Genomic DNA, 24,975 nt, shown 5'->3' with positions numbered 1-24,975 from the left:
AAAAAAAAAAAAAATTTATCCAACTTTCATCAATTACTCATGTGCCAGTTCACAAGAAAAAGTTATTTCTTTGTTCATCCATTCCTAGAATACCATAAGGTCAAAGAGTCAATATCAATTGCTTACTTGCATTCTGCAGGCCTCCAGGACAGTGTTTTCACTTTATCTGGCCACTTAATATCTTCTAACAGTTAAAAGGATCTTCAACAGAAGTTATTTTGCATTTCCACATTATATTGGCAGGATGGCATGGACACTTCTTTTAAATATCATGTATAATCAGATGAAAAGCATTACAAAAGAACACAATTTGATCTCATTACACTTGCTGCCAGATAGCAAAAAACAAAAATGCAGCAAACTAAATTTCTAGGGAGAAATAACAGAGCATATTTCTTAATATCCTCATGTTAAGGGGGTTACTGAAGTATCCCTCAACATATGTAAAAATGTGGTCACAGTGCCATAAATTCAGTATGTGGGAAGTGTTGGTACTAATTACTGGTATAGAACCTTGACATTAGACATTGCAAAAACCAAGCATCAACTAGACTAGCTCTTTGACAGCAAAGAGATAATTATTAGCCTTCCACTCTTAAGGAATTCCCAGGACTTCTTAATGCTAGCACACAAAAAAACCCTGATCAAAGAAGAATAGAAGCTTTTTTCATTGTGATAAAATTATCCACTTCTAAGAAAAAGATTACATATGATCAGACAATAAAAGACCCACTTAACAACTGTTTTGTCATGGGTTTGCTATAGATGTTCTAATCATATAATTTTTCATTTTCACAGAAGCATCCAAGGAGGTGATTGACTAAATATGTCAACAGTTTCTTGAAGGCTGCAGAGTTAGAAAAAGAACTATATATTGCTTATTTACTTTCCTTTGGTTTTGTCACTATCTATCCAGGCAAAGACAAGCTACCAAATTTGTGACTGAATCCATGCAGTGAAAACCACATATTCAAAGAAATTACAGGATCATGTATGAACTTGTCCGAATTCTGGATCTTAAACACAACTTGACATGCAAAGCCTATTTTCAAAACTACTTAGATAATGAGAATCTTAAGTCCATCTACACGTGTCTTTGGATCACCGGCACTGTTAAAATATTTTAAGACCAATTCTGAGACTCTCAGAACTGTTACGTTTAAAATTCCAACAATATGTCTAAGGTATAGTGTTCATGAAAAAAGACACAGAATTTTCAGATCTGTCACACCTCAAAAATATCAGGACTGGCTAGAAAAGTATACCTACAAAGAGTTTTCATTCTTCCATATGCTTCTTCTTCCTAGCATTTTGGGATATAACTCTGGCATCTGTATGGGACCTCTGTACACTGGCTACAAAACCTCTTTGCTGGTAAGGGAGTTTGGCACTGAACCTGGTTAACCAGACAAGGGTGGTGTAATCTCCATCCTCGAAAGTTTTTAAGATTTGGCAGAAGAAAGCCACAGCCTGCCTCATCCAATCTTGTCAATAGTCTTGCTTCAAGGGGGAGGCTGGACTATATGACCTCCAGAAGTCCCTATAAATCAGGACTTCTCTGAAAATGAGACACCAGGACAGTATGCTGGTATTTCCTTCCCAATGAGGCATAGAAAACATCCTCCTTAAATAGACCAGATTTCAGAATAGCCCTGGCATGGAAGAAGTAGTCTGGGATGTGCTAACCAATATTGCTTTCTAGATTTTCTAGTTCTGCAATGCTTTCTCAGGTTGTTTGTGCCCATGACAGAATCTTGAGGAAATCATATTCTTCATCCAATAGGTCTATAGTTTTTCTATCAGTCAAAGCAAGCTTAACATTAACAAAGCTATTCTTTTACGGTATACTATACTCATTCAGACAAACTCTTCCCATAAAAACAAGACGTAAAAGCTTCCCATTCTTCATATGGAGCAAGACATTGGCACTTTGAGTTCATCAGTACAGAATTCTCCAAGCCAGCACCCATATGCATACAGTCCCCTCTCTTCCCTGTGACCCCCTTCCTGGTTCCAGTTAGTAACTCTGTATGTGTCTTACCTACGTGGATGACAGTTCAGCTTTTTCTTGGGCAGTCCACAGTCCAGCAGTGTCACACTCTCCCCTCAATACTCATTACAGTATTTTCTACTTAGATATTTTTCTTCAGAGTCCACCTGACTAGAAGAGCTGCATGCTTCAGAGGCTACATGAAGAAAACCAGAGGTGAAGCAAAGCAGCATCTTCAGCATGCTGCTCTCCTTTTTAGAAAAATTTCCCCCACAAAAAGTAAAGCACCCCCTGCTCCCCAAGAAATTTTAGAAGAAAATTTTAGATTAAGCTAAGACTTCTAGGACAGTCTTATTTCTCCTCACGTTTTGACTTCCTGCCTTTAGAGAATGTACATCTTAAAAACCAGTCTCCAACACCACACTTGCCTGCCCATTTTTACTGGGAAGCATATACCTTTCCATTGTCACTTTCTTTCCCCATACACATCCATGCCCTCAGTTATTCAAATTGGCCGTCAGTAGAAGAAAACCACACTGTTCAGTAGTTCATTGTCATTCAATATCTACAGCTCTCAGTTGCTATCTTCTAGTTGCTTCCCATGCATACCCTGGATAAAGTATTGATTACTCCTACTGTTTGATATGCTTACTGTTGATTACGCTTACTTTTACTCTATTGGTCTTCAAAGGATACAGGTTATTCTCATAATATAGGACACAAGTGTGTCACTCAAAAGCAAAATAAAGTTAATGAACGAACACAGACACATTCTACAGTCAGGTCAGTCAGCCTTGAAAAACATAAAGAAGATTGTTAAGTATTAAATAATAAAATCTAATTCTATGACAAAGTGTAGTTTCATGTAACAGATACAACTTGTATTATGCTGGTTAATTTTTCTTCAAAACCATTAAAATGGTAACAAGTTTCCTATAGTCTAGCAATATGGATAAAACCCTTTTTTTAACTAAAAATGAATTGATTTTTTTATCTAAAATGTTTTAAAATGGACACTATTAAAGAAGACAAAGTGTTGATACTATGTTTAGAACACAACCACCCTCATTCAACACAGTGTGGAACTGACAAAGAATGTCAGTTTTGAAAAAAATGGTAATATTTTTCCACTGTCTAATTATATGAATCTGAGTTTCCTATAATACATTGTATATATAATAATATATTCTTTATAGATAAATAATTTCAAAGTCATCTCAATCTTGTGAGGCATTGCAGTGTTGCAATTTTTAACCATTAAATGATTTTACACAGATACAAGATTTGAGATCACAACATAATTAAGTTACTGACAAACTGAAAATCTATCAATTCTCCTTTCTATAAAATTTTTATAGTAGCAACAAAAATTATTTCACTAGATAATCATTAATGCAACAGAAATAATTCAGCAAGAAGGTAAGGTGTACACTACTACAATTACTGTCATTTTATGGCTTCAATACATATTTGTGTGGAAGGCTGAATGCAGTAAACACATCAGAGAATATCTTATTACCCAATAACGCACACAGTCAGCTACCTCATTGGCATTATAAAATGGTTATGTTAGGTTCTTGTTGTTGTAAGGAAATTTTAGACTTTTTGTTGTTCATTTTATTGAGTCATCCCTGATATGTAAGGTAGGGTACTGTAAGATAAGAGAAAAGCACATGGATATAAACGCATACATGCGCGCTATTTAACATGACCTATCTACTCGCACCTAAAAAGTATATAGTCCATAGGTGAGAACTTTAAACAGTTTATATATACTATTTCTTGCTTGGAAGATTATTTCTGAGGTCATTAAAAATGTCAAATTAGGAACAAGCAATGATGTACTTAAAATTTCAAGATCAAATGTTCTCAGTTTAGTGATTGCCACCTTATTTAATAGGTATTTTATTTTTAAGAAAACAAAAAAAATCCAGAAGTATTTATATCAGCCACATTGTTCACAAACCAGCAGAGAAATGCATGGTTTTCCAGGATGCGTATTATTCCTCCATGAGAGGAAACCCCTCGCCTGTTGCTCTAATGAGATTTTTTTTTTTTTTTAGTTTTTTCAACAGAGTCATAATCTGAAACAGATAAAAGATATTCTCTGACACCTTCTCTTCCCTCCTTCTCATCAAATGAAGTGGGCCACAAGAAGACCATAAAAGAATTAGGATTTATATTCCAGTTTCTCTTGAATAGTTTTTACTCCAACAGCCATGTTTCCCTCACTGTTCAACACTGCAACCACTTGTTTCACAAACACTTTCCCACAGAACAGCTTTCTCATTAGAGTTACTTGGTGTCCTGGGAAGGAGAAGTTCTGCTATCTCGCCACACTTTATCCGGTCAGGCATGGCCCTGAGCAAAGGTAAAGGAAAGTATAACTATGGGAGAAAGACTTTTGAAATGCGTAACAGGACTGACCTTTGAAAAGTTACTACACTTCTTGAAGACACCATTCCTAACTGTTCTCAGTCCTACTCCATTATCCAACATAGGCCAGCTGTGAATTCTGGTTCTAAAGCAGATTCTGCAGATTTCAGTTGTGAAACTTGCTGGGGCTTCCACGTTTTTTTTGCCTTATGATCTTTTAATTTATCTATTTTACATCAAATTTATGAAATTATAATTCTCTAATCCCAGCAAATGGTGAAAACAATGGTCCAAGGTATCTACTTTAAAAGCTTGAGGGTGTTTTCTACAAAAGCAGCTTTAATGTCTTCCTCTACGTTTACTTCCAAGCAGGTATGAGCTTTAATGTCTCCTTCTACGTTTACTTCCAAGCAGGTAGGAGTATAAACCAGAGGTTAGAAGTTTCATGTATTATCATTAGTGTGGTATCTTTACTTTGCCACTAACTAGTGTTTTGTTAAAAAAATAAAATAAATAATTGGATTTTTTTTTTTTTAATTTGAGTGCTGGGATTCTAGTAAATCTGCTACATGTCTGAGAGTCTTTGGGAATACACAGACTTTTTTTCCTCTTAAGAAAAGGCCTTTATTTTTTGATATTTTATGTAGCGTTAAAACAAAATATTACTAGGAACAACAACTGCAAAAAATCATATGCATAGCCACATCCTTTGTATACATGTAGATGTAACTTAAAAAAACCCCCAACTGTTGACAATAAAGTAGCCAAACATTTATCAGATTTTCTGAAGACCACATGCTGCATATTTAAGCATTTCCATTTTTACTGACCCAAGCCAAAAACATTTACAAACAGAAGGATGAAAAAAAATTAGAAGTGTCTATGTAGGAAATAACTCTTGTAAAGTTTAAAGCAGTAAGTACACAAATACTATAAAATCCAGCTACTCTAAAATGACTGTAGCTGTAACTGATTATCGTAATTAAACATTCCCATTATACACTTTTATTGAATTCTCTATTTTAAAAAATATGTTTCTCAAGCCACTTTAAAAATGGGCAAAGCAATACACAACACTGCCATGGTTTTGACACAATGTGTATAAGCACACATATTACTCATGTCAAATGAAAAGTCAAAGAGAATTCTGTTTTCTAATGCCATTAAAAGGTATTTTATTACTTTGTTCTTCTCCTTTCTTCCCCCAATCCCCAATTTTTATCTCGCTAGCTCAAGCAATGTATTGGATCTTAAATGGATACTATGATTCTTTTTTTTTCCTTTAACCAGACATTCTTGTTTTGCACCTCTGTGCTGTGAATCCGATAGCAGCTCTCAGCAGCAGTGGTGTCACACTGAACTGAACCGGTAGACGGGGAATCAAAACTGTGTTACAGTTAAACAGGTCTATAAGCAAACCGCTTCAACTTACAGAGATTCTTTCTTCAGCAACCATTATTTTTAATGAGGCCAGTTTACTTTTGGAATCTTGGCAAAAAACAGTCATTTACTCTAGTCCTAGAGCAATGACTGCAAACTGGGCAAACATAAAGATTACATGCAATGTAAAATCTGCATGTGCATATCATTACACGAAAAAACCCATGATGTGCTGGGAAAGAGGCCTGTCAAGCTATCGTGTTTGTTAATGAAAATAACAGTTTTATTCCAAACCAGTCTACTGTATCAGATTTGATAGAACAAGTGTTAACTAAACATCGTGCTTAAAACCTTTGATGAGAAAATCTAACACGTTAAACTAAGAAACAGTTCAAGGACAGCAGGAGGCAATTCCAGAACACAGGCGCAATCTATAAAGGCAAACTACCACAGCTTTTTGATGTTAAGTAAGTAGCAATATCAGTATACAACAAAGCTTAGAGTCAGACTGTTGTATCAAGTTTAAAAGTTTAATATCCAGGGTCAAAAGCCTCAATTACCTATTCTCCTACTACTTTTCTTAGTGAAGAAATCAATGTTACAGTACAATTTGCTGAAAGCATTACCTAAGTTATCACATGGGGTTTTTCTTACTCCTTTAGTATCTGAATTTTTAGTATTTTGGTTATGCTGCATCTCAGATACTCAGACTACAGCAAAACATGTATGTTTGGACTTCAACAAGGTGGGAGGTCAGAGATACTTACTTTGAAAACATATACATTTCTTAAAATGGGTTATGCCCATTAAACGGCCTAAGACAAAGGGCAACAGCACAAGAGGAGTGGCACTTAGTAAAACTGCAGATAAATTACTGCAGTAGCACTTTCAATTCATTCGTTTCAGGAGAAAGCATAAAAGTACACATTCAAAAAATACAAAACTGGGGAACCCCCCCCCCCCCCCCCTTACTCAATTTAGAGATTTACTATGGTTTTGACTACATTATTGTATTAAATTTGTCAAACAGACTACATGACACATGTTATTAGATATATAATAATTTAGTTAATTGGTGAAAGATGATTTCTAGTTATTTTTCATGGGTATGTGCTTTCTTTTGTCCACTTATAAAAGAGTATGGAGCATATGATTAAATGGTAATTGGAGATGGAGGAAAGATATCTTTTTAAGGCAAAAGAGGAAAAAACCCTCTACTTTTTCATCTTTATTTTGAATATAGCAAGATATCTTTGCACTCGATACAGACAACCACATGGATTCCTTTTCATATTCTATGCCTGTCCACTCCACAGCTTTTAAGAAATTATTGTGACGTTCACTGTGGATGAATCTAAGCTCATTCATTAAGTTAAAAAGGAACATAATTCTGTTGCTATCACCTTACCAAGGCAAAAAAACTTTTACCAATACCCTGACATGGCAATTTTAACATTTTTTACCTTTGTAAACAAAATTTAGAATTAAATCACTGTTTTTTAGGAATATTAATCATAATTATCAGATATTCTAAATTAAGCCCTAGAAGTTAGAGAAAATGGATGGGGTGGAGGAGAGAAATGTCTTCTGTACAAATTTTTATAAATTATCAATTGCCTATTTTGAGCAGGCTGGGCTGCAATGCCACCTGGTGGCTTAGAAAAAATAGTAGGATTCTGTCTGAACAGTGCTTAATGGCTTGGAAAATATGCAATATTCTATAAAAATACAAAACATGGCAACAATGTTTAAGTTATTTATTTGCATTTCTTAGCTAACAAGTCTTTTTTTTCATTCTGTTGCTCCCAGTGTGCAGTATTTTAAGTTTTAAAGTTTGGATCTAACTTCAGCTGGAATTTTACAATTGTTTTCAATTGAGAGTTGAACTTGCCGATGAGTATATTATACTGTAAACAGTTGTACACATACACACAGAGTCTAATTCGCACAATTAATGCCAAAAGTTGAATTTTTCCACATTTGAGGAAAAATCAAATACACCAGAAGTCTAAAAGGAGGGTTACTGAAATGCTTTGTAAAATTACACTGTATAATTAATTCCATAGTAAGAACGTTTTTATGGTGTGTGTTGGTGACCTTTTATTACCATCAAGTTCACAATGCTGGTGGGCTGCCTTTTAATCCCTCTGCAGACAAAGGCCCTAAATAAACACAGATCCCTTCCTGGGAAAAAGTCCTCTCTGGTTAAATGGTAAGGAAATGAGTAAATCATTAGTAATCTTTAAAGCCAAAGCTATAAACTCAAGTTACCTTAAGTTAAAATGAAAGTGTCCTGCAAGAGTTTCAAAGTTCTGTCACAGATAGAAATCTCCAGCTCTTGACTCCAGACTAGGCGCCAGCTGATAAACAAACAATTTAAGTCAAGAGCTGGAGAATTCCCAGCTTTTTCATTTAATGGCTTTGGCCAAGAGTATTTATTGCCTCCAGTTTTATTCTCACTTAGCTCTAAGAGGAAATTTAAACTCATCATTATCTTAAAGCCCCATATGGGCCACAGTCAGCTCACCTGATAGAGCTCCTTTTACTCTGCATAAGTTCTACTCCCCACTAGAAGTGATGTAATAGTGTAAACTAATTAAATGTAGTTTTAGGCTGACTTTTTAATAGGCTAAATAAATTTTGTTCAATATGGTTTATATTCCCACTTGGGGCAGTAATGATTCCAAAAAGTTTAACTTTACAGTTTCCAGTCTAAACTACTAGTAGTTTACTCCATAAAGGACAATTGAAACAAACAAACAAATAGTCTTCAGAATAAGAGCATCTGACTGTTAAAAGTAACTGCGTTGAAAATTCTTTGTCATAAATTGATACAAACCTTCACAGAATTGTGAAAAAGCAAACCACGTAACAATTCCAATACTTCAAACAAAACATTTCAGGAATGCAAGGACATATGTGTAGTTAAAATCTGGTGTTTAGTACTTGTTCTGGTTTTAAAATGAAAATAAGCAAAGATATGGAGCTGGAAATTAAATATTAACTAAGCATCCATGGTTAAGCCAAGGTGTTAAATGTGGTGAGCAAGGCCAGCATGGAAATACTTTATCCTAACTCAACAGGAAGATAGCATCATCCTGTGCTTCAGATGCCACCTTCCTCCTTCTTCTGTTCTAAAAGTATATACTAGGAGGAGGTTAGAGTTCTTTAATACAGATTCTAATGCCTATTTCACCTCAGAGATTTTTAAATCCATCATGATTTAGATTGAGCACTTGTCACCTCATTCCAGGCATCTCCCCCTAATAAAACATACTTGTCCTGTATATTAATATTTTAGAATCTTTTCACTTAAGAAATAAATTTCACAAATGTCAAAGATGGGGAACTGTGCTTAGGAAAAAGTCTGACTACCATTCCTAAAGGGTTAATAGAACTCAAACTTGAAACCAGGAGCTTGTATTCCCCTCCCAGCCGGCCCTCTCCCCACAAAATACTTTCCTAACCTGACTTGGCTGAAAAAGCCAATTAATTGTTCCAGTGTCTGCCAAGACTTCTTATTCCTTTAAAAATGCGGATAGTGTTTGAGACAGCTGGCTATTCCAAACCCAGGTAACACCCCTAAATGTGGAAAGAATGAGGGAACATGAATTATGATTAGTATTTTAAATGGATTTGTAATGAAACAGACAGACAGATATCTTAAACCTACTGTATTTCCAGCATATATTATTTAAAAAGAAAAACACAGTGTCTAGATGTCTCTGCTACGCCACTGTGTATATCGAAGCAGTTTAATGCAAATTGCATTAAAATATGTGGAACTAGTTTTCCTGCCTTTGTTAGGAACTGATAGAGCAGACACTATGATGTCATGTAAAACACACACAACCACCAAGTGACAGACAAGAACCTTTCTGAGCCTGAGCCATTGCAATCCCCACAGAAACTAGTCACTTTAGGTCAAGTTAAGGTCATTGCAAGGCAGAGAAAAGAAATCCTTATGACAGTTGTATGCCAAGAATCTGGCTTAGCTTTGAGTGGAGAACTGCAATTAAATCCTTATTTACTTTTCTACATGAATAAGAGGTCTAAAATATACTACAGGACTAGGGAGAGCAAGAAAAAAAGTCCATAAAACTAATTTTGCAACATGTCTGTTCATTAAGCTCATACTAAGAGATTGCTGCTGAGCTGTGCGCGGAGTCAACGTAAAAAGGAATGAGAAAATGAAACATTCAAATATTAACTGTTAATAACTAAAACACTAATTCACATAAATTTGTATTATTTTACTGTATTGTGGTAAGTTACTCGCTTTTAATCTCTTGTATTTTAGAAGTGGGAGCAGTTACTTATATATATTGATAGCATTTCCACTATCATCAATTAAATACACCAGATTTATTGTATGTCTTCCCTGTAACTTCAGATTTAAGTCACAGCTTTTATTTTTTGAAATAATCTCCCACTTGAATTACAGGAACATCTGCACGTAATATACTTTGTCCACTTTTGAAAGACCTTCTGTAGCAAACATGTACAGTAAAGCACAGGGAAGTTGTGGGTCAATATTGACAATTTCTAAATACTGGGAAAAATTACAGAAGTTTCCACAAATATATGAAAATTAACACAAGAAAAGAAAATCAGGGACTGTTTTTTTGGGAGCATGTTTACATCTTTCTGGCCATTTTTAGTTTGCTTGCTTTTGTTTATTTTTTAAGGAAAAGAAAAATGTTGAGACCCTATGTGCAACACTTACAAATAGGGCCTTCGTGCCTGAACTGTGACTTCTCCAGCTTAATTTTCCCCCTCCCTAAGATTAATTTCCATGTGGTTAATTTAAAAACATAAAAACTATGGAGTTCTATCTCATTATAGTGAGTACTTATTCACTGCAACAATTAAATTTGTTTGCTTTCATTGGAACTATCTGATTAGGGAGGCAAAGTGATGATGGGCTGCACAAATTAACTCTAGAGTTTTAAGATACCCAATTTGTATTGCCCTCCAAAAACACATCCTCAGTTTGGGAAGTTCAGATCCGGTTGAAGCAACACACGCAGGTGACCAAGAGCAGGTAGGTATCTTCCTAGTGAGAGTACAGGTACATATTCTAGTAACACTTGGCAAATCTTCAGGCAAAGTTCAGTGGTTTCAGCAACCTGCATTAGCATTAGGAACAGTTAAAACTCACCAATAAAAGAAACACTCCTTTGCAACTGCAGTCTATGCCAGGTACTTACAGACAAGTACCTTTCAGCTAATAAACTTCTCTAGTTCTCTTTCCCCACCAAATACCTGTATATTTTGTCATTGAAAATCCAGGGCAACAACTGGAATTTAGAAAATGTGTTTTATTTCATCAGCCAGTGTAGAGGATACTCAAATTGTTATAAAGTGATAGAGATTCAAAAATGCTCATTCCCAGCTGCAACCTCATGAGAAATAGCAATATACCTACTAGACTGGATGAAGGGAGAGGAAAAATGAACATTATTTCTGTTTCAATTAGAGAGTTAGGAAGTGAGGGACAGCATTTAAAGTGAGTCAGCCATTGTTGTGCTGAAGAGACATAAATAGAGTACTAATGAAAGGTAGTAACTTGCAAAGCCTAAATACACAGTTCTGCTTCAAGGTCATGTTTGCAAGAGATGCTGCTTTGAAAATAACCATAAAATATTCTAACCCAATATTATCCCATTTCCAAGAAAGGCAGAAAAGAGAATAAGTCATTGTCTAAGTTATACTTCAACAAAGTTTAAATAATATATTGATAAGTTTAGATGCTGAAAATAGCAAACAATAAATCCTTGAACTTGGGTGACACCAAATAACAAATTCTGTATGTTTAGTTCGGGATGAAAGATATTTTCAAATAATGAAAACAGCTCATAGTTGCATGAAGAGTCCAACCAAATCATGCCCAGGATGTCAGCTCTACATAGTGCTTTGAAAACTCTGAGTTTCAAAGACAGTAACTCAGTAGTGTAAGACAGACAGACTACCACACAGATACTTAACAGACACTGAGGACACACCTCTTCAACTTGCATTAAATTCCCATTGAAATGGATGGACTTAAGTAGATGCTTAAGTGTTTTATGTTGATTTGGAGCTTTATAGATGTCCTTTATTAAGGTACTTCTAATGATTTTCTTTCCCATGACTGCATATAGTTTAAATTTCTTGATCCTTAGCAATAAAAGGGTACCAGTGAAAACATTACTAAAAATAAAGTTTTGATAATGATGAACCAATCATGTGTCTTGTGACATTTGCTGTTTCTGTAAGCTTCTGTTTCCAGAGTCCAAAGCTGAAAATAGCAGCTTTTAGATTATACTAAAGTTTTAGCCTTCAGTGTTTATTAAATGTTACTGCCAACAAACTAAAAATAAACTAATAAAATTTAAAATGAGTTGTCTCTAAAACAGTCAAGATTTGGAATGTTTGACCTATAAATTCATTAACATCTGAAATTAGGGGGAAAAAAAAGCAAGATGGAGAAGACTTTCAAATGCTTCAATGGGATCTAATGCTCTAGGGTTCAATAAGCTGTTGGTATCTGCTGCCATAATTATACTTGCGCTTCCCTTCTCCCTCTTGTTAATAAAACACAGGACAAAATACAACAAAGCAGTTTTATTACTTGTTTGTCCAATCAGTAATCTGCATGAACTACCTGAAAAAAGAAGACCCCAAAATGAGTACACAAGAAGCTGCCAAACCACATATCCTCTCTCCACTTTATTTTACATCAAGTGACTTTTTCTTGTGAGTAATTCAAAAGCAAAGGAAAAAACAACTATTGTACTTCACTGCTTCTTGCACAATGTGATGAAAGAACCGACTCGGAAACTTTTTTCTATTTTCAGCTGTATTATTTGGTCTAATAAAAGCTTCTACCTCTCTGTACACAATTTCCCTTCTTTGTATTCTTAAACCACGATGTAAAAGAACACTGGTACTGTGTTACTATGATTAGTACTGAAACATTATAGATACGTATTATTTGTGTGGCAAGAATTTAATTAGCATAATAATACAGTACTATGGCAAGAATTTATTACTAAAAAAGAGTCTAAATTCCTCTGTGGTTCAGCATTCAGAAGCAAGGGAAAACAGCAACTCACACCACTTTTAGACTCCGAGGATTACTGCACCCAAGCAGTAATTTACACACATCCCACAAGAAATGGCAGAGCCATAGGAAATGCCATTCTTAACCACACAGGGTTACATTTGACTGACAACTGCATTCGGCCTGTCTTTTTCCAATTAAGTTCCAGCTGTTTCCTCATTTGGACTGGTTGGCTTGAGGCCTCTCAACAGAACATCCACTGTATGTTATTGCATCCACCCCCCCAAAAACCTTTCACTGCCGGAAGCCAGGGGATGCTTCCTCAAAGGATGTAATTGGGTAGGGGCAGGGGAGATGTATGGGTGGGTGGGTGAGAGTAAGCACTGCGAGCAACCTGAAAAGGCATGGGTTTAGTAACTTTGACACATCCAAGGAAGGGTTAAGTACCTTAAAAATAAAATAAAAAGCACCATTTTTCTTTCATTATATAGTCTGACCAAAAAGCTTCTGAAACCAAAATTAAATAGTGTGTTCCCTTCCACTCCCCAACATACACACACTAAAATAAATAATGGCCAAACTGATTTAAATGAAATTCTGTAGAAGAATTTGTGCTTGGATGAAAATGGCACATTTGAGCCTGAAGCAAAAGTAAAACCGCCAAGTTATAAACCTCTCAAAGGGAAGGTTTATAATGGAAATGCCAACAGACCCTTAACTATAGTGGAGCTGTTAGGTGCCAGCATATAAATAATTTTAGTTTTTGTGGTCACTTATGATAAATTAGATACAGTGCAAATGGAAACAGTGGGGTTCTGATTCAGTAAACAGTAACGGCCAAGAGTGCATGTTTGGATTTTTAGACAAGTATAGCATAGATTTGATGCTGGCTCTGAGATGAAGTCTATAAGGGATGTTTGGACTTTTTAAAGTAGTAAGCAAGCCATATTCTGAATTCTTGAGGGCTTGTAAAATAAAAACTCCTTAACAAGCTTTGCTGCCTACTGTTTCAATCTTCTAAGAATCCTTTAACCAAGTTACCAAAAAATTCTCTATTTAAGATTGGTATAATTGTCTACTAAGTAAAATAACATACTAAGTAATTGCACATAGTCACATTTAGTGCTAAGAACTGCTAAGCATACTAATACAGTGGGAAAAAAGTGCCAGTGACCAAACACTAACAGATTAATCACCACCTTCTTTATTAGGTGTGCCAGTCGCTGCATCACTAATAGAAATGCCTTCTTCCAGTCCAGTTTGTTCTAGCACAGGAATGATACATTTAGGTGATCAGGTGTGTTCATTTTGGCCCTGGGAGGCATTTATTGCATTGTTTCACAGTAGTCAAGCCCCATGCCTTAGCACAATATGTTAAGGTAGTGAGAGATGCTGTTAGTGCTCTCTGCAGGAACTTCCACCTTGGACAGGGTGAGAGCCCTCAGAGGCAGCCAGGATTCAGGCTGAGGCTGCTAAGAGGATGCTCCATCTCAGGAAACTACTGCGTGCCAAACTCACATCAGCTTCTCATTTAGCGCTTCCACTACAAAACCTTCTCACTGCCACAGCATCACCCCTAACTCCCCACTAATAGAAATTCTGAGTATCTGCAGAAATAGAAAAGCTATACACACTCTTAGTTTACTCTAACTAGAGTGCTACTACAACGTTTTACATGCTGGTAATGCTACTGAAAATTCCTTTCTCCAATTGTCCTCCAACTTTTAAAAGAGAGAGGAAATCTCTATTCTTCTAGCATACTTGATGTAAAATGCCTTATTCAAGACAAAATAGCATTTAGCTGCTCCCAAATCCTGCTTTCTGGGAAATAGTTTAATTGGAAAAATGTTGGACATCAGAAATCAACCAATTTGAAGAGCTATACCCATACAGATTATGTACGATTTACTTTTATATTGATTTCTGAAAAGTCATAATTTTAGGCAAAAGAAATCTAACACAAATGAAACACAAGTAGTACGCTCCTCAGCCAGAGCTAAAAGTCAGCATGACTTTCTCTGTACTCCCACTGGCAAATATACTAAGCCATGAGCCACACATTCCCACCATACATTCTCAGAAAGCAAAGCAAACACAGATTGAAAACAAAATGACAGCAAAAATGCGTTGTTTCTGACTGCATATTGTTAAACTATATAGTTGCTCAGTAACTAGGATCTTACACCATTCGCAGCAACTCATATCAAATAAAGCAAATGGATAATAATTACATGTCAGATTAGTATTGTTGCCCATGACCTAAACTACACATTAAAAAACCCCATTAGTTTACCATCGGTTAAACAACATAAAGGGATACTATCAAATCATTATGTGGATTTATTTAAAACACGTAAAGGTTTTAATAAAGTGTTACACAGTGTTTCACACTTCCCCCTCCCTTTTTCCCCATCTCCCCCCAATTTTACTGCAGACAATTTAATGTTCTTCCACAATACAGAATAATTAAAATACAACTGCTTACAGAACCAGGAACAGAAACTGAAGGGTCAGCATTTGGGTAACATTTCCATGTGTTACTCTGTTCCTGTCAAGCCACCCTTTAACTCTTCTTATGAACAAATATAGATTAAAGCTGTCTAAGGTCTAGGAAATTCCACGCACTGTGTCCCAGCGAAACTACAGGAATGAAAACAATAACTAAGTTTTAAGGGTTAAAGTTGTAGGTCAAATACAGTGCAGTAAGTAATTTTGTTTTCACTTCAGGTCCTATGTTGTGCTTGGCATGAAGAGAACTGTAGTTAAAAACTCTTTCTTCAGATCTGGAATTGCACGACTCTCCTCTGTCCTCTGCATTTCAGTAGATCGAAGCGGTGAGCCAACAGGACAAATACTGTTGGACAAACTGAAAGGTGAATGTTTACATAGTTTGTATGCTCACAGCTGAATTCTAAATGCTTATCAACAGTAAAAGGCAATACTGTTTCTCTTATGCTTTTATTCATATAAATCATGATTTTTAACAATGTGGTTGGAGGAGGAAGAGTTAGAAAATCTTGATATTTCTATGTGCTCTCTGTGGATTAACCAGGAGCAGTCCTGCTAAGGAATAAAGCTCAAGCCATTGAATTGTCTCACAACAGGCAATATTACAGTAAATGCTATAAACATGAAATAATTTTCAGGTATTTGTTTAAAGCGCAGAGGCAGTACTTCTGCTAGAACATTCTCCCCTTTTTTACTAGCACAACATAAGAGACTTATCAAAACACAAAGATGCCCTCCAGTACAAGAGAACTTTCTGCAAAGAACCAGTGACTTAGAATGGCTCCAGATCGTCAAATAATATCGTCACACATAAATCACATTCTTGCCCAACTCATCACCATGACTTCAAAAAGAAAACCAGTATACTAGTAACCCAGAATACTAGCATCATCCAGAAGGGGGTCAATATCAGCTTTCATTCCTACTGATCCTGGATTCAGCCATTTAGGGGATCAACAAACAATTGACTTTCAAAGGCCTGCACTACAAGACAAGGGCAGTTGTCCCTGCCTGCAAAGTTTCCCCCATCTGGGTTTTTTTTTCTTTTACTCCTTTAAAATTGTTTAAGCGTTTAATGGGCCTACGAAAGAGTTTTATTCAACACAGAGTAGTTTGCACAAATGTGTTCTAAGACTTTGGTTTGGGTACATAGGGTTAATGTTTCTTCTCATGTGTCTAGCATAAGATCTGCAGATCTCCCTTGATGAATAAGAGACAAAATAAATGTGTAATTCTAAGCTTTCAGTGGCCCAATCCATTTAAGTAAGTCAGGTTTCACTGAACTTTTTTTTTTTTAAAGAACAGGAGTTGCACCCACAAACTGAAAAAGTCTGTTTAAGGCAACACTGAATTGCAAGTACAATGGCTTTGCATTAAGATTCAGAATAAGCTGCAGTTTCTCCAGTGGCACCTCCAGTGGTTTGTAGCTGGTGGAGACTGTTCCCACACTGACAGCTGCTGTGCAGGCACAGTGTACTCCCAGTTCTGCTCTGTGCTGCACCCTCCAGTTTGTATTTCTGCTCTGGTGTGCATGGTGCTGGGCTTGGTGCTGACACTCACATTTAGCGTAGTATGGAATTAGGACTCAGAAGGAGTCAGGAGGTTATTAAGGTCTGGTGCTTATCATCCCCACTGTCCTAAGCACAGTAGTCACGCTAGGTTTTTTGACTAAATGAAAAATACACACTTTGAACAAGAGGCTCCATTTAAAGATCAAAAAGAGAGAAAAAGAAGCCTATGAACATTTAAAACCAAAACAAACTTTGTAGAAAGCTTCAAAGTTATCACTGCATTCCAGAAACATTTCCAAATACCACCTGCAACTCTTTAACTTTAAAAGTTCTCTAGAAGAAGCAACCAAAATTCAAAAAATGAAATTAATTTTTATTCCCTAGAACTTATGACAGGCTGAAATTTGAAAATCTTTCTTACTCTGTATCTCAGAACACTTGACAGGATGAGCCAGACACCAGCATTAAAGTAACCATAAGCAAAGAGAGCAGCTATGAGGAATGGGGTAACAGCTCACATATCGCCGTGGATACTAGAACCAGTTTTCCTGAGAAAAGGAATGTTGGCTCTAATTCTGCAGTTATCCCTTACTCTTTTTCAAAGAGTGCCACAGGGATTTTTAACTTCCATCTGGACAGTTTTCCTTTAACTGTTTTTGAACACCATGTGTGAGAACACAACAGAATTGTAGACATTAGAGATGGAAAAGACCTATTAGATCATGCAGCCATCCTCCCGCCAGTTAAAGATTTTTCCCTGCAGAATAGTTCCTAGCACTTTGCCCAGTACAGTTTAAAGCATGTCAAGATACTTGGCTTCAACCATCTCCTTTAGAAAATTATTCCACAGTGTATGAAGAATGTCATTAGGAAGTTTTTCCTGGTAGACACAGCATGCATTTTTCTTTCCTTAATAATTTCCAGCCTATTATTCCTGGTTATATCCCATTGGGCCAGCCTGAATAACTCATCTTTACACCTTCGAATAAATGGAGACAGATATGTTTCCCTACACATCGGTCACTAGTTGGCCAGACTACACACAGGTTTATAGCCAAAATATACACTATACTTTAATAAAATCAGTCATTCCACCCTTTTAGTCATTGTAGGATAATTGTCTCCACCCCGGTTAATATTTTTAGATGATACTCTCAACAAATCTGTTTATTCTTCCTTGTCTTCTGCTACCTTTTGCATTCTCCATAAAATAAAATAAAAAGCATAGTAGACTCACAGAAGAAAAATACCCTTGCAAAGTCAGCACATCAGTAAATGTACTATCTAACTCTTCTGTAACAGCAGCTGCTGCCAACATCATGATTTCTGCATAGGGTTTATACTTCCTCCCTCCCCAGTGTCAAAATATGAATTTTGCCAATGTGTAACATTTTCAAGATCTTCATTCCTTTCCATCTTCTCTCCAACAAAAGAGGTCTATTAAACTAGCTTTATTTTGACAAACATAAGTATTGTTAAATAGTTTAAAACATATGTTATCAGGCATCAGAAGTTTTTTAAGTATCTCAGATTTCAAAGTATTTCTTTGTCCTCATTTCAGCTTCCTTAAATCGGTTCACCTCATTCTTCCCTTTTTTGTTATCAGTTACTTCCTGCATTACTTTTACCTCATTTAAATTTCAGAATAACTAAATAACATTTTTCATACTACCTTTAACATTAAGGTTGTACACTGTAATTTCTCCTACCATCCCTAGATCAAAAACTTTGCAAAAAAATGAATAAGATCAGATGGATTCATCAAAAATCAAGAAACATGTCAGGAAAGAAAAGATTAGGCAAGATGTGGCGTGACTGAGAAAAAGCAGCAGCAGAAGTGAGGTGAGAATGCTATGTTCAGTATCAGGAACACAGAGAACATTGTAGCCATTCTGACTACACACATTCAGGCTTTAAAAATAAAGCATCAGAGCATAAATCCGGAAATAACAATGGAGAAGACATTGCTGTGTCTTTAGATCTTTTCCTCACCAACAAGAACACCTACTATTGAGGGAGATAGGTCAGAATTATTAGTTCTAAATTCATGAACCTGCTTCATCTTGACAGTGTTTCAAGGATCCTAACAGATATTCCAATCACTGCATTAGCAGGCCAAAAAAAGCCAAGACCAAACAAAACCTCTATACACTCAATACAGGATATTCCTTAGTTCATGCCTTCTGTTTATTAAAAAAGTACATAATCTCTCAAATTAGAGATGTTGAATCAACCAACCAACCAACTCTTCCGCTCCCATGAAGTCATAGGATTGCATTTCTCTAAAAATGCACAAAGCTAAAGAAACAAAGCAGGCACAACCTAGGAAAGTCAGTTAAAAAGCAGCTCTATGAAGACTCTCCAACAAGAGAGGTCTATTAAACCAGCTTTATTCTGGCAAACATATTGATGATGTTACCTTATCACAACAGAATTTACAAGCTAAGAGATGCAACGTTTGAACCACTCATTACTATTTTTTATTATTTAGTCTAGTCTTAAAACATCTTTCAAATCATCTTTGTGAAGCATTAGTGTGCACAGACATAGTCTAAACTCTTCTGCAAGTCCCTCTCCTCTGCTTCCCTTGAAAATGACACTGCACTAAACCTTCAAGTAAGAGAAACACATTCACCAATTATTGTTTGGCCTATTTAATCTCTGCTATCAGTCTGATCATGCCATTGAAATACATTCACTTCTCCAGTTTTGAGAAGGTGTCCTCTTTTTATTTTATTTTTTTTTAAATCTGGAATCATGAAGTATATTGCTCTTTGAAAGGAAATCAAAGAAGAGATCTCCACAGTATTTCTAAACATTCATTTTCTTTGCTCCATGTTAAGTACAGATCTGGCCATACAGGGAATAAGTCTGCAATTCACCCTTCAAGGACTCACATTTTACTTTACATTACCAGAGAGCTGAAGTCTCACGTTGTCAGTGTTACTACTAATAATCTTTCCATCACTTAATGGTTAGCTGGAGCTTATGGAAGTAGTACTATAAGATGGAACAGTTTGAAATGACAGCTGGAATAGAAACTCAAACTGTTTCTAACCAGCTCCAACTCATGGTTCCTACAAAAAAATGTTCTATTCTATTGTTTATTACCATTTCAGCATGACTATAGTTCTCTACACGACATCTCTTATTAACAATTAGCAGCCTGACTATTTTATTGACAACTATCTTGGCTAAAGTAGACAGTGATCTACCTAAGTTTCATTATAGGATCTAAAGAACCATACTTACAAAACAATTGAAAACAGTTTATCCATACCTCCAAAACCAGAAAAGCTGTCACAGCTTTTTGTGAAGTTCCAGTAGGATGCAGTACAACATATTTTGAGCAGAAGAGGAGCTGATATAATTTCAAGAGTCAGTGGAAGGGAAAAAGAGTTGAAAAGGTAGTATCTGAACACTAACAATGCCTACAGTGTAGAAAGCATCACATCAGAAATAAAAAACACATTTCACCCACTGTACTTTAGACAATGCATATTTTGTATACTGAATTAAGAAGAGAGAAATGTTACAGCAGCATCAGTGAAAACACTAGTAAGGTTTGCTCTGGACTGCAAGGTGAGAATCTGTATCATACTTTCAGTGAAATCAGTGGGAGGACAAACAACACAATTCTTAAAGGCTAAATTTAAATCCCTTACTCAGCCAGTAGTGTCTTCAGTGCCAACAGAAGTCAGTTTTAATATGCTTCTGTGATAATGTGTGCTTTAAAAGCCTTTTATACATACAAAGATGCAGAATCCAATCTTTGAAAAAATAAATTTACTCCTCCAGTAATTTTTAAAAAAAAATAAATAAACACGGATTTTGAAGATGTTTCCTCATTTGTCATATGTTCACAAAGAACTCACAAATCAGGGCAGCACAGGGAACTGTGACACAACTTTCTCATGTGGACCTGCAAGAGATCCTAATCCCAGGGTAAAGCGATTGCTATCTCTAGACAGCATTAGCAGCATAATCTGCATGCAGCTACTGGGATTAGAAGTATTTTCCAAAGTCAGTTAATACAAAGTAACACTATAGTAACTTGGTGCATCAACTTCCACTTAATGGGTTCTGACTGTAAACTGCAAGTAAATGCTGTAGGCCAATTATATGAAGAAGGCAGCACAACTACATCAGTGCACAGGCCCATCTTAAAAAGATCAAGGGAAAGAATCTTTCAGGGATAAGGCTGCAAATAAGCCACTAAAATCTGTCACTCATGATAGGCCTTAAGATACTTAATTTGCTATGTCAGGACAGGATTAAAATCACCACTATTTCTCCATAAGGTTTATAGACCAAGTAATTTTCAAAATATTTAGTTCATAAAATAACTTGTTCACAGTGCAGATGAACATTAACATCCATCGGCAACACCCAAATACCTAAAAACACAAGTGGAATTGTCTGCCAATAACAGCTAGTAAACAGACAGATCTAAAGATGACAGTTCAGGCATGCTGCTTTCTCTTCCTTCTCACTGCATCCCACAAACGCCCTCCCTCCCACTCCTGCCAAGTCTACTGCATTGCACAGCAACAGGATAATGCCTGCCAATTTCTAGAGCTGAGCATACTTCTCCATTTAGTGTTTTGTCTGAAGGCCAACAATGCAGTCAGGACATACAAAAATACCCCAAAGACTTGATGTGTTAGGTCTTGAAAGATAGAAAGAACAAAGCATAACATTAAAGCTTTTTCCAACATACTTAACTTCTCCACATTTCTAGCAACTGCCCACTTAAGCATGATTTGTACAGAGTGCTCCTCGGCATTCACAAACATGTACTAGAAAGCTAAGTCTCAATTCTTTCCCCCTACTTCAGAATATCACTCAATCTGTAACTGACACTAAACACCAAATAATTTGTATTCAGATAAACCACTAACACCAAAAAAGCCATTTGTATTCAGACTAGTCAACTGTATGTTACCATGCTAACCCAGTCTTGGCATTACCATTCTCTCAAGGAACAAAACCCCTGAAACAGCTAGGGTTGTTTTGGAATCAAATTTTTCTTTCTTTCTTTCTTTGTAGTTATAGCATAGTCAACCTTAAAGCAAAAACTTACAGGTAAAACCAAATTACAGACATTTCTAACAGGTAAATAATTCCCTCAGGTAAACAACATATTCCGGGGAAAGGGATTGAAGAGAACCACATAGAAGATGTCAGAATTGCCCAACTGGTAAGTAGAAGGCCATGCTGTGCTTAGAAAAGCATCAGATAGATATATAATCCACCCACAACACACTTTTTTCCCATGATTTTTACTCCCAGGATGACAATTTGTCTAACTTTATAAAAGAAGACTAATATTTTGGCTGGGAAACAAGAATCTTGTCTTCCCCATTATTTCTTTCAATATTGCCTACCTGGGTCTTCCTACTTTCTGTTCACATTACAATTTGGACGAAAATTTTGGCCTCTACTGTGTAGCCAAATCCTACCTTAGTTTTCAGTTGAAAATGAAAAAGATGGTTAGTTTTAGTTCCTCACCAACACTCATCTTCATGATCTGAAATTCAGGCTATGCTCTTTCTAGTTTGTGCATTGCGCCCTTTACAAATTCTGTAAAGCCAAATTCTCTCCTACCCTTTGGACTTTTATTCTTTTTCAGGTATAACTATCTGAATTACCTCATTAAAGACAGGAAAATAAAGAATTCTCACGACACCACTTACATTAATTTTTAGAGTGGATTGTAAAAAAGCCAAGATTTTCCCACATAAAATGGGTTTTCCTCACCTTCTAATTCTAGGGGTTCTAGAGAAGAATTCAACGACAGTAACAATCAGCTATGGTTTTGTTTTCAAAACATTGATTTTACGCTTCTGCTCTCCTTATTCCACAAAATGAAGGACTTCCCTGCTCTATATTATTTCCTACAAGAGATGAAATACTCAGAGATCAACAGTTAACAACTTCAAGAACAGAGAATTATCACCCACATACTTTAACTCTTATAAAACAAGAGGAAAGCTCTGTTTTTTCTTGACAATGAAACCCTTTATTCCCCCCTTCATTCTCTCCTTTTTAATTAATGAAAAAGCAGCAGAACTGCTTAATGGTAACCAGTCTTTCTCTAACAGAAAGAAATGGATGGAGACTGAAGAGATGTGAATACCTGCATAAAAATACAACTTTATGAATGAAATTAAATTAAAAGGACCACTGTACCATATCATGTGAAAGCTCAGTTTCTCCAGGTCTAACACAAAAGCATATTAATAAACCCTACAAATATTCCTAAAATAAATACATTACATTAATATAATGGAACAAAAAAAACCCCACACTGTACATATAGCAAAGAAAAGCAACATGTACAAACAAGAGTACAAACTGGTGGCTGAGATTGCAAACAAAGAGACAACATGTCCAATATGAGGTAAACTGTTAATGAAGACTTACCTCCAGAAACTGGAGCATCCATGAAAACAGCTCCCATTTTTTCAACGGCTTTGGCTAACTCTTTTGAAACTGCAGGGTCTATAGTACTGGAATCTATTAGCAATGAGCCCTTCTTCACTTTCCTAAAATAAAGAATTATTATTATTATTATTATTATTATTTACACAAGACATCTGCAACTATTACCATGGCATGGGCTTTCCTCAGCATGATAAACGTATGGACACTTCTTGGTACACTAATAAACACAAAGTTTTAAACTCTATTGAGCAAGGTCTGCTCAGTATTTATACTGCTGAGTATGCATACTGCACAGTTTTGAATGACTCAAAACACAATAAAACCTGAACACAAAAAAAGATGTTCTTCCTAAACACTATTATAAAAAAATTACACAAAAAGGGTGCACTAGAAAACCTGCCATCATTGAGCAGTATATCACATACAGATCACCTAAGATGCATTCTAAGCAACTGAACTAAATGTTGATACAGCCTAAAATTTCATATAACAATACAATTTTCTTTCTATATATATACATCATAAGTTCTTATCAGATTGATGATAATTGCTTGATAATGCTTGATTGCATTCTTTTAATCATTGCTCCAATTTATTCTACATAAAGATCATAACTAACACCACAAAAGCCCACTGCAGATTTAAAGCAAAGCGTAGAGAAAAATGTTTTCTCATTGATAGCTAGTAAATTTAGGCAGAAGAATCGTATCTCAAATTATAGAACACAAAAAATTGTGTATGTGTTTAAAAAAATGCAATTAAAGTAAAATTTTTTAATGCCCTCAACAATAAAAAAATTATTATATTTTTATCCCTCTTTCCATTAAATTGCACTGTGATTTCATGTCCACTGGACCAGCAAACACCATGAAATGAAACAACATAATTTTTCAGTCATAAAAAGGTGAGTAATTTAAAGCTACACGACAGATGAAGAGCTTCGCTGCACCTTGCGTACTGTTGGCAGTACAATGAATTTCACTGAATCAAATTACCTAGATGCTGGAAATAGCCTCTCAATATACACATACTGATGTGAACCCCACTGTAGGTCCAGACTCAAACAGTGCCACATACACAGAACTTGTCCTTTTCCACAGAAGGGATGAGCGGCTGCAGTTAGTTTGAACAAACGCAAACGAAAACCAGTGTGGCAGATACAGTACTACATTATCTCCTCTTATGTTCACAACAAGGAGCAGTGGCACAGGCTCGATGACTAAGTTAACCCTTAAACAGTCCAGAGCATCAGTATTTCCTTCCATAAAGCTTAAAAAGCTTCAGAAAATGATCAAAGTCAAATCAGTCACCAGGTCACTCAGGGTGACAATTAACCACTACTGTCAAATTACACTTCCTTCTCTTGAACACAGAGGCTGAGCAACAGCAGCAGCACAGGACTGCTTTCCACATTCTCTGTTCCCTGCAGTATTTTCCACATCTAGGTACTCAAAAGATTAACTGGCTGTATTGTATCAGTCAGTACTGCCAATCTGTCTTCAAAACACCACCACCCCGGTACAGTTCTGCAGCTGTTTGCCCAGCTTTGTGGGACTGACCCAATTATCCTTCTTCCCTGAAGGGTCTAAGCTATAGCTACTTAGATCTGCCCAGTCCTACTTTGTGAGGAATTAAACTATGGACAGTAAGGGAAGGAAGCAACTACTATTTCCTACTGCAAGAAGAATAAAAAACCATCTCCTCTATTTCATTTTCTT

General features: G+C 36.1%; 1 protein-coding gene across 2 annotated transcripts in view; it reads right to left on the bottom strand.

Moving 5' to 3' along the window:
* HIBADH (3-hydroxyisobutyrate dehydrogenase) overlaps window positions 1–24,975 on the bottom strand; it is an 85,915-nt gene that overhangs the window by 46,336 nt on the left and 14,604 nt on the right. For both annotated transcript variants that reach the window (XM_074862057.1, XM_074862065.1), the window contains one exon: window positions 23,237–23,358. In XM_074862057.1, coding sequence (XP_074718158.1) covers window positions 23,237–23,358 — 122 coding nt within the window. The remainder of the gene's footprint in view (window positions 1–23,236; window positions 23,359–24,975) is intronic.

The sequence above is a fragment of the Strix uralensis genome, chromosome 1 (assembly GCF_047716275.1).
Source record: "Strix uralensis isolate ZFMK-TIS-50842 chromosome 1, bStrUra1, whole genome shotgun sequence".
Classification (NCBI taxonomy): Eukaryota; Metazoa; Chordata; class Aves; order Strigiformes; family Strigidae; genus Strix; species Strix uralensis.
Note: the sequence above shows the minus strand (reverse complement) of the source record. Positions and strands in the feature narration are given on the sequence as shown.